Genomic DNA, 17,500 nt, shown 5'->3' on the forward strand with positions numbered 1-17,500 from the left:
ACGGTTCAGCTGCACAGTACAAAAACTTCAAAAATTTTATGAATTTATGTCTCCATTATACTGACTATGGTATTAAAGCAGAATGGAATTTCTTTGCTACTAGTCATGGAAAATCTCTCTGTGATGGAATTGGAGGAACTGTGAAGCGTTTAGCAGCACGTGCCAGTCTTCAACGGCCAATTGATAATCAAATTTTAACGCCCTTAAATTTATATGATTTTTGCAAGGAAAGTATCACGGGTATTTCATTTATTTATGTTGATAGTGATGAAGTAGACAATATTAAAGACAATCAAGAGAAACGATTTAGTACTGGAAACACAGTTGCAGGTACTCACGATAATCACAAATTTGTACCTGTAAATGAAAATCAGGTTTGTGTCAGTCGTATTTCAAATGACAATACATCTTTTATTGCAAACGTTAATGAGAGTTACAATAACAACTCAACCAAATTAGTTTCACTGTCTGATCTTAGTCCTGGAAATTTTGTTGCATGTATTTACGATGCACATTGCTGGATTGGATATGTTTGTAAAATTTCAGAAGAACAGGAAGATGTTTTCATTGATTTTATGCATCCTCATGGTATGGCTCAGTCATTTTACTGGCCTAGCACTAAGGACAATTGTTGGGTTCTTGAGTAGCATGTTATTGCACTCATTCCAAATCCAATCAGTTCTGAAACAGGTCAATATTACAATTTACCGTCATTTGTTGTTTCAGGCATTACTTCCAAATTTGAAGCTATTTAGAATATGTAATTTGGAATCAAGTTGATTAAAGTTTCGTACAACTGAATTTTTTCTATCACAATTTTTTTTTTTTGTAGATAAGAAACAAGTCCAGGCATTCAAATCACGAGACTCGCCGAGTCTTAGACCGGGTATTCAGCCACAGACTCGCCGTGTCCGGGTACCCAGACCCGAAAATCCTTAGAAATAACTCAAGCAAATGTTAAAAAATATTTTTTGAACATTAAAATATTTTGATATTTGGCACAATAAGCTTTGATTTTGATGCAGTATGATAAATCTTTATGTTTAGGACGAAATTGTAAAATTCAAAAAATTTATCTATTGACCAAGTTTTTTTCGTTCATAAGAAAGATCTCTCCAAGACAGCTTTTATTGTTTCTAAAATTTTTGAAATAAGGTCTTTCCAATAATACAAATAAAAAAACAAAAAAAATTTGGCCACATTAAGTTTTAGGGGTTCAAACACACGTTATTTTAGGGTTTTTCACTTTTTTCGCCATATTGCTTTCAGAATAACTCAGCAGAGAATTTTTAAAATAGCAAATTATTAATCCATATCATTATGATAGTATGTAGAACCTTTAGACTAAATAGAAATATTCAAAAACCTTTCGTTTTAGAGATATGACCCTACAAATAAATAAAAAATGATTATAGTGTTGCGTTTTTTCACGATATTTGGCGAACCATAGACTAAAATGTAGGCATAATATGAAACTTATAATAAATTATTTGTGATCTTCACCTTTGGTTTACTAAGAAACCACGCTTTTAAGATATATTACCTTTTCATTGCAAACATATAGGACCCCAAATATACGAATTTTAGCTACTAACTGAAGTTGAAGTTTGGGTATACCTTACAAAAAGTACCACAAAATCCGAAATAAAAATTATTTTGATCTGAAATTTTGGCAATGTTCATGAAACATGTTTAACAACATACTGTCAAAATTTTATTAACATTGGAGATGGTAGTGCGGGGACCTCTGGACCACTTGGCGTGGAATGACCCCTAAACGAAAAAGGGCTAATGTTGTTTTACTGATCTCGGCACAATGTCAGTTTTTTTACATCGAATTGACGGTATCGAGCCTTCATTTCTCTAATAAGGAAAAACTTCGTTTGCCTGACGGAAAAAACTACTATTGGACCATGTGTAGCCATACGTCGTGTCGACACAGGCCCAATGTGTTTATGCTATCTGGTGTTGTATAAGTTCCTCTTAAAATTAATGTAAAATAAAAGTTAATTTGTTTACTTATTTTATATAGATTGCTTTTATTTAACTACGCAAATCATATAAAGTGTAAGCTTATGTAAGCGAACATTTTTTCTATGTAGTTTAATTTTAACAAAATTTGTTAGTACTTTTAAAATGAAAAATGCCAACTTTAAAAATGTTTTATATTTATACATTTAATTTTCATTTGGTTGCAATTACATTTTTGTAATTCATTTTCACATGCAATTTTTTTTAACAATTAAGATGGTTAAAGTTTTTAAAAAAAAATTGTTTTTATATGAAATTTACTGTTTAAGAAACATTTTATTATGTTACGTAATTTTAAAAAGTAATTAACTATTGCATGTAAAAATATAATTCTCTTTCGTGTCATGTGTTTTACTTGTAAAAGTATTTTACTTTTTGATGTAAGCGTCTTTTACATAATTTTCTTTTAAAAGCAAAAAAACAAAAATTATAAAGTAAAAGGTATTTCAAAAAATTAATAACTTATTCGGAAATGTAAATTTACGTTAAACGTTTAAAGTTCCTAATGTATTTAACTTTTTGATAAAAACTAACTTACTCGGGCAAATAATAAAAAGGTAAGTAAAAGTGCCATCCTTAGTCGTAAAATGTTTACTAAAACTAAAAATAATAAAAGAATACGCCTAATGGTAATTAAATAGAAGAAAGCCTTGTGTGTGTGTGTTTTTTTTTCTAATGATAGTTTTTAAAAATTAAACTGAAATGAGACTTGCTCAAGTTTGTCTGTTGCTATTAAATATCATTAACTATTATTTTGACAAAAGTACTTTCGATTAAATCGGAAAGAAAAATCAAAATTAAATATCATTAACTATTATTTTGACAAAAGTACTTTCGATTAAATCAGAAAGATCTTTAAGCAAACATCGACATAAATGACAATGTTTACAGCTTTATGTATTGCAGAGCAAAATAAAATCATCTAATAAAAAATGTTATCTTGCATAAAAGTTCAGTTCTAGTTTACTAAACAACTTGTAATCTTTTGCAAAATAGATTTAACAAACAAGGTTATCTAAAGTTTAAAAATTTGCACAATAACCGTTGTTTTCAAAATGCCGCTATTTCACCACCCTCTTAATTACAAAAGCGTTTTAGGTGAGCATTAAGTCCAGCTTTTTTTTATTAATAAAACGGCATAGTGTGATCAATCGTTGCATGATAAGTTTGAACCGATTTTAAACAAGCAGCGTTTACTTTGGTAGTTTTTGTTCTGCATTAAGAAAACTTTAAAATATAAAAACATTCAGATTGTTATTAAACACAACACTTTAATTATTAGTAAAGAAAAAGTTCTTGCTAATATTGTTTTTCAACAATTGAGTTAGCAAAGCTCCTAAGCTAAAGTATCTTTTTATATATAGTTTAAATCATGAGTCAAAAAAAAAAATGAGGAAGGTTTTGCCAATCATTTTCTTTCAATGTTTTATCTTTTATTTTGAATATCTTGTAATGACGAAATTGCAGCACTAATAAAAATTCGATTAGCAAATAAAAGTTTTATGTATAATATAATTTATTATTGATTTTTCACAAAGTTGCTATTTATATATATAATATATAAATAGCAACTTTGTAAAAAATCAATAAAGCTAATAAGTCATTTGAAGAATCATTAAAAATAATCAGATTTTTATCTAAAGCTTAAAAGTGTTTAAAAATATTTTTGTCTTTATATTAGGTAATGCTATTGCGCCATTCTGAAAACAAAGTCTATTGACAGGTTTCTAAACTTTTCTTCATTTATGCTAAATCCTAATTGCTAAAGATAACTAATTATGAAGTATATTAGAGGTATGCTTTTTTTGTGAGATTACCTTTTAAAAAGATGATCCTATTTGCTCTCTGGTGTTTAAATTAATTAGAAGAAATTATTTAATAAGTAAAATTGTATTTGATAAAAAATAGTTTGGCTAACTTAGCAGTTTCTGTATCTGATACTTAATTTAGTTATAACAACATTAAAAGATATTTTATCTCAAATCTCATTATAGTTTAAATCTAGAAAAGTATCAAAACATAATAAAAAAATAAATTCGTTTTTTTACTACAGACTATCCCTTAGGCATCAACTTTTTATAATAACGTGTCTTCTTTTTGTTTAAAATCTTGCATTATACCAATAACGAAACGTGAGGACAGCAGATACAATGCTGTTTAGATAGCTATGCAGTTAGCAACTGTTACAAGCTAGATTCATGTATTATTCATCTTTTCGAAAAATTTATATATCCTCCTTTTTTTTTCCTAATTTTTTTGTTTTTTTTTGCGTTTGTTTCGCCATTTAAAAACATATATAAAAAAGAATTAAAAAAAAAAACAATGACGGGGCAAGAAGAAGACATTATTTTGCCTAATTGCTGAGCCTTAATCGTATGTATTTACAATAACCGCAATATATATATATATATATATATATATATATATATATATATATATATGAATATATATATATAAATATATATATATATATATGTAAATATATATTTATACATATATATATATATATATATATATATATATATATATATATATATATATATATTTATATATATATATATATATATAAATATATATATATATAAATATATATATATATAAATATATATATATATATAAATATATATATATATATATATATACATATATATATATATATATATATATATATATATATATATATATATATATATATATATATATATATATATATATATATATATATATATATATATATATATATATATATATATATATATATATATATATATAGGGGAGAGTTGCCGAAATTGGAACAGCTCCTTAATTGGAACACTTAGCTAGAAACTGGAACTTATTCTATTTTCATGAATATTTTTTCTTGTAAAGAAAATAATTTTCTTTATTTTTTGAAACTTCTAGTATTTAAACTTAAAAACTGCACGTATGTGAATAAAATTACTTTTTTTAAAGAAAAAAATTTTTGCGATCTAATTTTATCGTTGCATTTAAACGATTACAGAAGCTTAACGATATTGAGTTTGATGATAATTTTTTTTAAATTTTAAATTTTAAGGGTTTCAAGTCTATGTGATATTAAGAGCTTATATCGTAAGTTGTTACTTGTATGTAAATATTTTGCTACAACACCATGGTCCTATGTTGCCCAGAATGGAACTTCAAAAGTTGCCGTAATTAAAACGATGTCATCTCATAACACGCTACTTGACGTCCGAATTATCAGAAAATTTCATTAGTCCGACTGTATAATATTTTTTAAAGCGAATTCCTTTTATAGACATAGTATTATTGTTAGACATTTGTTGCTTTTTTGGAATTGGCATTTAGTCTTGCTTTAAAGTATGAAATGATTTTTCACAAAATTTTTTTCATAGTCTAAAGTCTAGTCATAGTCTAAGGATATAAAGTTGATTGTAAACATCGTATACTTTAATTAACAAATCATTTTATCTTTTAGTAAAAAATAAAATGTAAAAGTTTTACAAAAGTTATACATTTCTATTTAACGGATAAACTTGTAAGACAACATAAAGTATATACCCAGCATAAGTTTTTTACTGTATATAGAAGTTAATATATAAAGTTGCAAACTTTATATAGTTTATATAGATTTTGATTTATATAGTTAATGATTAACTAAACAAAAATGATGAAAAATAATGATTATATAATGAGTATATAATTAACTTAATCATATATGAATAACAAATAAATATATGAAAAAAATAAGCCTGTAATAAGATTATAAAACTCTCCTTATGTATCTTCATAGTAATTTGCTTTTATTTTAGATGCAAACACCACGAAAATATGGAAAATGGAAAGTAGAAAACTTGAAAAAGGCTGTTGAAGCAATAAAACAAGGAGAAATCAGCTTAAATGAAGCCGCTTATAAATTTTGTATTCCAAAAGCAACTTTGTCAAGGCATATAAAAGAAAAAAACAAAGTTGCTGTTGCAAATGTGAAATTTCATGGTCGACTTACCACCTTACCTAATGAAATTGAAACAGAACTAGCTGATCACTGTTTATTATTAGAATCGATGTACTTTGGATTAAGGATTGCTGATCTTCGTCGTCTAGCATTTGCTATTGCGGAAACTAACAACATCACACATAATTTTAACAAACAAACACGAATGGCAGGAAAAAAGTGGTATTATGCATTTATGCAAAGGCACCCACAACTGTCGCTTTGTGGGCCTGAATCAACATCAATTGCACGTGCGCAAGGTTTTAATAAAGAGCGAGTGCAATCTTTCTTTAATTTACTTTCAAAGTTATACATGGAAGAAAAGTTAACTCCAGACAGACTTTATAATATGGATGAAACTAGTTTATCAACAGTACAAGATGGTCAGATAAAAATTATTAGTGCAAGGGGCAAAAAACGAATTGGAATTATGACTAGTAGTGAACGAGGAAATTCAGTAACAACTGTAGTCTGTGTATCTGCAGCAGGATTTTATGTTCCACCAATGTTAATATATAAACGCAAAAGAATGAAGCCAGAAATAACAAATGGTGCACCTCCAGGAACTGTATTTAGTACTCAAGAGAAAGGATGGATGTCAAGTGAAGGTTTTTTAGATTGGCTCAATCATTTCATTAAAGTTGTTAAACCTTCAAAACAATCAAAAGTTTTGTTGATACTTGATGGTCATGTTACACATTCAAAAAATTTGGCAGCGATATATCTAGCACGAAATGCTGGAGTGCGTATGGTATCACTACCTCCCCATACTACACACAGACTGCAACCATTAGACGTTGCGTTCTTTGGACCACTTGGTACATACTATGATGAAGCTATGCGAAAATGGATGTGGTCACATATATCACAACCAGTAACAACTTGGCAAGTTGCAGTATTATTTGGTGACGCATATAGTCAGGCAGCATCATTGAGAATTGCTATGAAAGGATTTCAGGCTAGTGGGTTGTGGCCTTAATGTATTCACTGATTCTGATTTTACAGCCTCTTCATTTAATGATGCTGGTCCTTCAAACAATCTTCAGTCATCTGAAAGTATAGATGGGATGACAAAACTATCTGCAGATAAATCAAGTAAAAAAAAAAAAAAATGTCATGTTTCAGTTTCAATTTTGTCTCTTTTGCCAGCGGTTTCACTTGAATTAAAAAACAAAAAAGAAGATCACAAACAACTCAGGCGGCTGATCTTACAAGCTCCCCATATAGAAGTGCTCTAGAAATTACACCAAGAAATCAAAAGCACACACTAAATCAAATAGCTTCCAAACAAATTAAAAAAGCTACAAAAAAAAAGCTCACACTAAATCCAATAACTGCCAAACTATTGCAAAAACCACAGGAAAGCAAAGTAGCACTTGACTCAATCACCATGGAACAAATGAAATTGAGCACATCAAATAAAATCACCATCGCCACCACAGCACACCACATATCACCACTACCATCCCAAGTGCAGAAGCTGCAAGAAAAAAAGACTTATGAATTGCGAAAAAAGGATTAAATATTTGTTTTAATTTTTATTTGTTATTATATCTTTTAAATATCTTTTATTAAAAAGCTAATCAATAAATTTTTCCTTTGAGCCATAAGTTTTATAGCTGTAATTTATTCAAATATTAGAACTGTTCTAATTAAAGAATATATGTGTTCCATTCAAGGAGACCAGTTGCCTTTATTGGAACAAAATGGTGCCTTGAAAAATCAAAGTTTATATCCAATAAGGGTGCGATCAATAGAGTCGAATCATTAATAAAAGCATAGTAGGGTTGTATATCTATATTATTTAATTCATAAATGTTTTCATAGTTAAGCCATCTTTGGTTAATAAATATTTTTTCCTAAAGTGTTCCAATTAAGGCAACTCTCCCCGATATATATATATATGTATATATATATATATATATATATATATATATATATATATATATATATATATATATATATATTTATATATATATATATATATATATATATATATATATATATATATAAATATATATATATATATATATATATATATATATATATATATATATATATATATATATATATATATATATATATATATATATATATATATATATATATATATATATACATATATGTATGTATATATGTATACTTTTTAAGTTATTTATGGAAAACTATAAAGGTAAAATATCATAAAAAATTAGTTTAGAAATACTTCAAGAATATTATTCATGTTAAGAAAAATTATTAAGTAAACCTGAAAAATTAAAATGAAATAAAAATGAATAAATAAATAAAATATCAAGTACTCACAATAACCGTTAAATATTTACTACACAACTTATTTATTGAAAAATGTAAAAGTAAAATATATAGAAAAGTTTGTGCTAGGCTAATAAAAAGGTTTATAAACAATATACGTGTAAAAAGAAATATTCATGTAAAGAAGGTAAAGTTAAAAAAAAAGAGTACTTGATTTACACAACCTGTAATATTTGCGTATAAACTGTAATAGATGTGTATATATATGTATATATATATATTATATGTGTATATATATATTATATGTGTATATATATATTATATGTGTATATATATAATATATATGTTTATATATTTTAAAAAGTAATAGTAACAACAATTTGTTAACAGTAAGAATTAAAAATAAAAAAATTTATCAATCCAAATTAGAATTCAGCCACAGTATTCAATATTTTAGGAAACACATAAACTAAATTAACGAAAAAATAGTTGAAACAATCTGAGATGTACTTTATTTAATTGATTTGTAGTTTAATAGAAGCATTGAAAGTCGGATATGTTAAAATTATTAAGTAATTATATATGTTTTGATTCATTTTCAAACTGTTGTATAATTTTTTTTGTAATTGCAATATTAAAAAACAAGGTCCACGACATTGAATTGAATATGTAACTTGTCTTAAATCATATTTAGGGACAACTTTTATTACTATTATTTAGGTATTATGTGAAGTTTTTGTTTTGTTATGTATGACCTACTTTGTCAAAATAGGACTGAAAAGTTATAGGAGATAGTTCCGTCTTTGTTTTATACATGAACATTAAAACTAGGTGTTAGTTGATTTTATAGACGTTTAATGCGACAAGAATACACTAACGAGACTTGCATGGTACAGTTTTATCAGCTCCAAATAACATTTTGCACCCGTGTGTTTATATACTATGCAATTTTTTTAACTTTTATTATTTGTGACTGCCCATGGAAAATTACAAAATTGAAATAATATTGAATGAAAGATAATCAAAAAACTTATTAAAGATTAATTGTTTAAAAATGGTTTAGCCCTATATATCTTGAATTTTTTAAAAGTTTTTTGTTTTTAGTAATTATTCTATTCTCAAAAACACATATTAAATCAGCTTTAAACCACATATTTCTACCCAGTGGGCGTAAAACATCCTCTGTACTTCTTAAGGACGTCCTGCGAACATGTGACATCCGCAAGACGGTGTTTAGATGTCCTAAGGACGTTTGTGCCCGTTGGGTTTATTCGATTAACTTGCGCATATATGAAGTGAACTTAGCAGATATTCAGCAACTATAAATGAACATCATTTATTTCCGAATAACGATAAATGATTCTTGTATACTTGAACTTCCCCATCTAGTACTAAAACAACATTGAAAAAACAAAGTATAACCATCTTGCAACACCTTACAAAAATAGACAGTCAGTACCGGAAGAAAAGACAAATGGCAAACAATTTTATTATTCTAAAACTTTGAATAACTTTTATTTATGAGGCTATAATGCTTTATCGGTATGTTTAATTTATCATAATGTTGAATTACCTCCGTTAGTTTTCAGTTCGCAAATTCTAAGAAGTTTTAGTTTCCAAAAACTTCGAAAAGAAGTTGAGATAATCTAATTTAAAAACTATTATATGAAAACACAACTACAATCTACTGGACAACTACAATTCTTGTTTATAAGTTATACTTTTAAACAACACCAGAGCAACAGGCCTCATATCATTACGAAACCCTTTTTTATTGATTGCTTAAACATATACCACATTGAAATCGGATAATGAAGCATTTTTTCTGCCTTGTAGCTTTTGTACATTTATTTTTCAATTTGGCCAAATTCCTTTGTTATTGTATGAAAAAAGGTTAAAAGAAGTACAAAGTTTTGTCAAAAGACCACTTCGATGATACTAGTGGTAACTAGTAGGCTGAATTAAAACGTAAACTTAGTTTTGTTTTGTGTTTCCATCATTCAATTTAAGTTAGATGAAAAGAAAACTTCTGAATGCTTTGTCCCATCTTTACTGATGTTCCAATTTCCTTTGGCCGATGCAATAATTACACTTTACATAAAAAATTATTCTTTTTTGACATGATCTAATTTTAAACACTCAGAAACAATTTTATTAAAATAATATTAAAGTTTATTATATTCAAATTTTGATTATATTCAAATTTTGATTATATTCAAATTTTGATTATATTTAAATATTATTTAAATCAAACTATTATATTCAAAAAATCATTTGTTATATTGAAAAACAATAACATTTAAAAGCAGATTTTAAAAAAATGTATTGATTCAAAAAGAATCCTTTAAAACTTTTATAACTTTTAAACCCATATTTTCTGACATGAAACTACTTTAAATTTAAACCAGGACTTGGAAAAAGTAGATTTGAGATTTAATGTTAAAAAAATTAGTTTAACAATAGACTTTAAAATCGTTTTTGTTAATAATATCGCTGCCATATTTTTTTTTTCTATCAAGCGAAAAACAAACCGTGCTCGATGAATCATGCTAATAAAGAATAATATAAAAAAATTATACACTTTTTAAGTGGTCATGCAATTGTGGCAAGATGCCTTATTTTATGTTTTCTGTCACCAATTTATGACATTTCAAAACTATCTACTGCTCTAACTAAAGTTACGCAAAACAAACACCTGTCTCAAGAAAAAATATCCCTAAAAAACTTGCCTTCATAGGAAAAAACAAAATTATGCGTCAAAATTAGCGTAAAAAACCAAAATTATGCGTCTGAAACTGCGTTAAAGTTGTTAAAATAAACCAATTAGTTTTTTAAAATACAAGATATAAATACAGTTTCGTTTAAATCCATTTTTGAAATTTTTTGTTAATTTCTTAAATGAAAAATCATTCCATCCCTTTCTTCTCCACCATTGTGAAAAGTATTAAAAATTTTTTTATGCGTGAATGTTTGAACTATTTAGCTCAAAAGAAAACAAAAGTAGCCAGTTTTTTTTTTTAAAATAAATCTATCGTGTCCGCATTTTCATTTCTATTTTTAAATCTCGAATGGCGTGTTTTGGAATTAACAATAATGCGGACTCTTAGGAATCATACAATCAAAAAGAATGACATTTGAGGATTTATAAACAATATTAGAAAAGATTTGGATCTCAATTTAACAAATGCTGCGCAGATTTAATTACAATATAATACAAAATAAGCTCTCAACTTGCGTATAATAAATCTTAAAAAATATTATAAAATTAGCTAATTAAATTGAGTTGCAAAATTTCTATGCAAAATTAGATTTTATCATTTAAGAATTGACGTCAAAAAGTGATTAAAATATTTTTAAATAATAAAATATATAATAAAATTAAAACAATTGTTTGAAAAACCATTGTTAGGAATATTCATCCCGTCACACAACAGTAACCTTGTTCTCCGTATAAAGAAGCGCCATTTCATCATTCTAGTCAGACCTGATGAGAGAAAGCGAAACATTGCGATTCAGATTACAGAACAAAAAATGGTAGTAAAAGTTTCAAACTTTTTATTAATGAATTTTTTACAATTTTTACAAAACTAGTTTTACTAAAGAAACGGCTTAATTTTTGAATAACGTTTTCTTTTTAGAAAAAGATACTTGGTCTTGTTTTACTATTCGCGGTTACACATTGTCTAGGTAACTATATTTATTCACGCTCATTTTAAAAGCAATTATTCACAACGTTGAGTTTCTATTTTTGTTCTTACAGATAAATAATTCTTAAGTAAATCATTCAAAACACACCAATAACAATGCATCACACTTATGCTTTTGTGTTGAAGTTTCTAAAAACCACTTTTACCAGTTAAAAGTAATAGTATTAAATAAATATAGCAACTAGGTAACAATTGTGAGAAAGCCAGCACCTAAATCAGAGATAGCAAAGAGTCTGCTAATTAAATTAGTATTTTGAAAATACAAAAAGTATATTATAAAACCTTTAAATACACGACTTGCTATCATTTACAAATAGAAACTCAATTCTTAATCAGTGCTATAGACTTCATTTTTCACGCTTTCATTTTTAATTAATTGCTTAGCTGAATTTTAGAAGATTCTATTTTTCACATGGTATTGAGGCGAATTTTTGGCAAATACTGTAGAGGCACAAGACAAGATTCATCAATAATAATCAAACTTTAAAAATTTAATGTTATTTTTTTTACAATGCATTTTTTCGTCTTTATCAATTACTTAAAATGTGCTTTATTCTTTACATTAGAATATCTTTATAAAGGAGAAATGGAGAAACTGAAGAAAGATAACTTGATCGGGGTTTTGTCAAAATTAGAAACTAGTTTTGCTGTTTCTTTCACTTTAAAACTCAACAACTTTTCAGATGGATTTAGAAGCGTTCTTCATTTGACTACAGGAGAAAATAATGAAAAATATGGTGATCGAATCCCTGGCGTTTGGATTTATTATAAAATGTTGCACGTTGCTTTTGCAATTAATGGTAACCAAAATCATTATTTATTTTCCAAGCCACTTACACTTGGCGAATGGACAGTTTTTCAAATACGTCAATCAGTTGCTTCTGGAAAGACTATTTTTGAGGTATATGTTAACTTTGAAAAAGTATATGAAGTAGAAAACCTCAAGCCACAAGAATTTAAAAATGTCAAAGTATACGCTGGTGATCCATGGTATGAAGCTCAGGATGGCTACATCGGAAACATCGTTGTCTTTCCTCTACATGCTCGTAAGTTTTATTCTTTTTTGCCTAAAGTATTTTTTGCTAAGTATCTCTACAAGCTTTTACATGAAAGTTTTTGTTACATGTTCAAACTTATCGTGACCTACGAGGCAGAGAATGTAAAAGCGTTGCTATAAATGTGTTAACCCAGTTTTATTCAAAAACTAACCGCTTATTACCCGGCATATCGGTAATTCAATAATGCCGGTAAATATAAAAGACAGCATTTTAACAAACCCTACTATGTTGTTGTGCAAGCTATAGGTCACTATAAAGCTTGCACTGTTTGTTTTCTTTTATCAAAGAAAATGATATTATTTTTATCATCTAGAGTAACTTTAACATACTTAAACTATATTTCAGTAGTTAACTGTGTTACTATGATAGGATAGTATTTATCTGTTTTAACTTAATTTTATATTATAAAACTATCGTTCTCTATCATTTTTCTATTTTTATTTAGAAACAAAAAACAGTTTGAAAAACGATGCAATAAAAAAGAAGAAGTTTGGGCCCGAGTTTTAACGTGTAACAACGACCTTTTTCTGCTTTGAATTTGTACTTTTTTACTCAAAATTTATCTTTGGTTATGTATTCTATGTAATAGTTTATAATAAGAATAATTTTTCATTTTATTTTGATGTTATTGTCATATGATTTTCAAAAACTAAGAAAAATTTGCATATTTCAAAAAAGTCTCTATATAGCCTGACTTCTCATAATTTTGTAAGTAAGAATTTACCTTAAAACGAAGGGAGGCGGAGTTGCGTATTTGTTATTGAAAAAATTGTATTCAAAACAAAAACCAAATTCAGCAAATCAAAAAATGCAAATTGAAACTTTGTGTACAGAAATTTTAAATTTAACCGATAGGAATGTTTTTCTTTTCTTTACATAGACCACTATGTGGCAGGCAAATCAGCTTTCTAAACTACTTTAGGATTATTAATTTGAAAATGAGCAAAGAAAATAAACACGGTTTGTTCGACAGTCATTTAAAAATGGATACTATATATTACAAAGGGTTTGAAAATGTAAAATGTTTTTTGAGGCATTATTTAAATTAAACAAATAAGCCACCATTTTTAAACTTACGCGCATTTCAGTAAATTCATCAACTACCATTGATTGCATTCTAACAAATAGTTCTCTGAATAACAGTTTGAATCTCGCAGTTTCTTTGCAGTTTTTACTGATCATTTTCCTATGTTCCGTAATACCCACGAAACTTTATTAAACAATGATAAAATAAAATGCATTGTAACTCGTAGAAATCTTTGGTACGAAAATCATGATAAACGAAAAAGACATCTTGATGATGAAAATTATTTCAGCGTTTAAACTTCTTTAGATCCAAATTGGGAAATAATTGGTTTTTTAAATTTTTTTTTTTAATTTTTTTGATAATATCTTCCTGAAAATAAATTAAAAAAAAAACAAACAACAATGAATTTAAAAATCCATGGATGACTCGAAATCAAAGAAAGTCGTCTAAAAGAAAATAATAACTCTATACAAAGTTTCTTAAAACTAAAATTGAAAGAGGTGAAAAAGCGCAACAAAAGGTTAAAGTTTCAAAAAACCATAAGGAAATGTAAAACAAATTACTCTTGTAATTGACCCGATTAAGATCAGTAGAGCATAATTATAACAAATTCCATACTCAATTAAGTTACCGCAAAAAAAATAAAGCACTTTTGCTTGCTAAAAAAATTGACTTCAAACAACAAAAACATAACGTTTAAAATATACATAAGTGAATAACTTAACAAATATCGAATTAATAAAACTATGTATTTTCTTTCGCATCAAATATTGTGCATCCAACTAAAACTTTTAATACAAATTTTAAAACGAAAACCCAGCCCTAATATAATTAATGATAACCCAGACGGCACATCTGGTTTTAATCTCGGAATGAAAACCCGTATAAACACGTGTTTGTTACGATCCAGGCGTAAACCAAAAACACGTCGATTTCACGGGAAGTTTAACTGGAGTTTTACACGTGTTTTCTAAGGTTTTAAACACGAGTTTTTTTATGTTTTAAATACGTGTTTTTGAGGTTTTAAACTCGTGTTTTATGAGGTTTTAAATTCGTGTTTTCTATAGTTTAAAACGGACTTATGGCATTAAATAAAGTTTCCAAACGGAAACTTTATTCAATGCCTTAAGTTAGTTCAGGCATAAGTTTTCCAAACTTATGCCTGAACTAACAGCTGTTCAGCACGGTTTAATGATAAACTAAAAATACGTAGGTTTTGTTAGACACGTTTATAGCTTTAAACATGTAAACCTTTTTTTATATATACTACATTACATTTACGACAATTTTGTTGTTTTATTTTTGTTTTTTAAGGTAAATTATTTTACAATAATACTACGAAGAAAAAATAAACAAAGAAATAATAAACCAAATCATTAAAAATAAGCTAATAAAAGACGCTTGGCACATGGTTACCATACATAATATTTAATTTCGATTGATCGCCTCTTCCGTCATTATTAAATCTAAAATCGTATAACAATACGCTTTCGCATTTTTACAAACAATTCCAGTAGCATCGAATGTTCTTTTTAATTTTTCTTAAAAAGAACATTCGATGTTCTTTTTAAGAAAAAAGTCGGATTCGAACTTTACTAACTCCTCAATTGAGGTAACCTGTTCAAATTTAACTTCATTCAAATCTTTATCTAAAAACTATTGCAGTAGCCCAAATTTCTTTTTATGTAATGGTGTGACACAATCATTTTACGCTAAAATATGGCATCATCCATGGGAGAAGTTTCGTTTGTCTGATTTTTTGGTCGATCTGTATTGGTAATGTTTTTTGATGATTTGCCTTAATCTATTTAAAAAAAAACAAGTTTTATAATAAATAACAAAATAAATGATTATCTTAGTCTATTGTTTTGTATTGTACCTAAATAAATGCACTATAAAAAATGCTGTTTGAAAAAACCAGAGTGATGATTCGATGGAAGAGTAAAATTGCTTTTTTCCTTATTAATCACGCTTGTTTGTGTCTGTACATTTAAACGGAATCGACCCTTCATTCTTCTTTTCAAATTGTTTTTTAGAGCCACCTACTTCAACCTAAATAAGAGACGCCCTTTAAGAATTTATGAAACCCATTAAGAAACATAATTCATCAAATATACTATTGTACTTTTTAAATATTATAAACTTTTAAATTAAATGCAAATAAGTTATTACTTTGGAAAGACCCAGAAGCCCGAGTATTCACAAGTATTTTCATTAGCATTTGTACCAGGATGTAAATCCTCTCTTAATTGATTTTTGCTTATAAATATAGAAATCTTTAAAGGTTGATTCGAAAGGTTGATTGTTAAAGTGCAAATATCCTGTTTTAAGATAAATTAGACTAATATACACTCAAATATAGGCAATAAATATAAATATAAGTTATACATAATATTTAAAAAAACCAAATGCACACATGCCCCTGTTCATTAATAGTCACCTACCTTAATAAACATTAATATTATTATCTTCATTAAGTTTCTGAAGTCTTCAATAAATATATTGTCTTCATCTAGATTATGTGATAACGACAAAACTCCAAAAAGATAAAATTTCCCAAAACAAAATATACCAGATTTATTAGTGTCATTTTAAATTTTTTAAAGTTAAAGATAAATAACTAGAGTTTCATTATAAAATATTTTCATTAACAGTTGTACCACCATTAATATTTTTTCTCATTTTCTTTTTCGTTGAAAAAGTGAAAAACTAAGTAGTTGACTTTTAGTAGAATTAGGAAGATTATTTTAGTAAACTATAAGTAAGTAGAAGACTTATAGTAGAATCTTTTCAATTTATGTCTTGTTGCTTATTGAAACCCACATATTCTGGTTTAAAAATGTTTATATATATATATATACATATATATATACATATATATATATATATATATATATATATATATATATATATATATATATATATATATATATATATACATATATATATACATATATATATATATATATAAATATATATATATTTATATATATATATAAATATATATATATATATATATATATATATATATATATAATATATATATATATATATATATATATATATATATATATATATATATATATATATATATATATATATATATATATATATATACACACACACACAAACAAAACAAAAAAAGTTCACCCTTACCTTAATCAGCAAAAAAAATATCATTTCTGCAATAATATAGACTATGCAAGAAATTTTCTAGCTGGCTTCGGCTCGTGCCATATTTTTTTGCTGCTGACTTATTTTTGTATCTTCTTAAACAATTAAAATTTATTTAAATATTTATATAATAATTTTCAAATATAAGCCATTGATTTACAGATAAGTAAAGTTACTTGCGGACAGTATTTTGCAACATAGTATTACTATATTTTGCTGTCAATATTGGTAGAGAAAGTTTATTGAAGCATAGGTAGTATATTGGTGCATCCTCGCA

The 17,500-nt window shown here is 26.5% G+C and overlaps 2 protein-coding genes and 1 long non-coding RNA gene across 4 annotated transcripts; 2 read left to right on the plus strand and 1 right to left on the minus strand.

The window, feature by feature from the left end:
- Positions 1 to 5,822: 5,822 nt before the first annotated feature.
- LOC136086435 (uncharacterized) lies at positions 5,823 to 6,983 on the plus strand. The gene has a single exon (XM_065808732.1). It carries the CDS (start codon positions 5,823 to 5,825, stop codon positions 6,981 to 6,983), a length of 1,161 nt encoding a protein of 386 aa, XP_065664804.1.
- Positions 6,984 to 11,629: 4,646 nt separating this feature from the next.
- Positions 11,630 to 13,639, plus strand: LOC136086027 (uncharacterized). Its single transcript, XM_065808257.1, has 4 exons — positions 11,630 to 11,791; positions 11,896 to 11,944; positions 12,531 to 13,010; positions 13,468 to 13,639. The coding sequence occupies exons 1-4, from the start codon at positions 11,789 to 11,791 to the stop codon at positions 13,527 to 13,529; spliced, it is 594 nt and encodes a 197-aa protein (XP_065664329.1). The 5' UTR covers positions 11,630 to 11,788; the 3' UTR covers positions 13,530 to 13,639.
- A 1,721-nt stretch (positions 13,640 to 15,360) lies between these two features.
- LOC136086640 (uncharacterized) lies at positions 15,361 to 16,677 on the minus strand. 2 transcript variants are annotated; one of them, XR_010641487.1, is made up of 4 exons: positions 16,494 to 16,677; positions 16,222 to 16,370; positions 15,929 to 16,101; positions 15,364 to 15,853 (listed from the first exon to the last, which is right to left on the minus strand). It is a non-coding gene; the product is annotated as an uncharacterized LOC136086640 (long non-coding RNA). The 2 variants fall into 2 exon arrangements; XR_010641486.1 differs by having other exon boundaries at positions 15,361 to 15,853; positions 16,222 to 16,672.
- Between the last annotated feature and the right edge of the window lie 823 nt (positions 16,678 to 17,500).

Source organism: Hydra vulgaris, chromosome 10 (genome assembly GCF_038396675.1).
Source record: "Hydra vulgaris chromosome 10, alternate assembly HydraT2T_AEP".
In the NCBI taxonomy this organism is placed as follows: Eukaryota; Metazoa; Cnidaria; class Hydrozoa; order Anthoathecata; family Hydridae; genus Hydra; species Hydra vulgaris.

What these genes read in the sequence shown, in the direction of transcription:
- LOC136086435 (XM_065808732.1), top strand. Translation starts at nt 5,823, where the DNA reads ATGCAAACACCACGAAAATATGGAAAATGGAAAGTAGAAAACTTGAAA.
- LOC136086027 (XM_065808257.1), top strand. An exon ending in CGCGGTTACACATTGTCTAG is followed by an intron (nt 11,945 to 12,530) that starts GTAACTATATTT and finishes TCTTTACATTAG; the next exon opens with AATATCTTTATAAAGGAGAA. An exon ending in TGTCTTTCCTCTACATGCTC is followed by an intron (nt 13,011 to 13,467) that starts GTAAGTTTTATT and finishes ATTTTTATTTAG; the next exon opens with AAACAAAAAACAGTTTGAAA.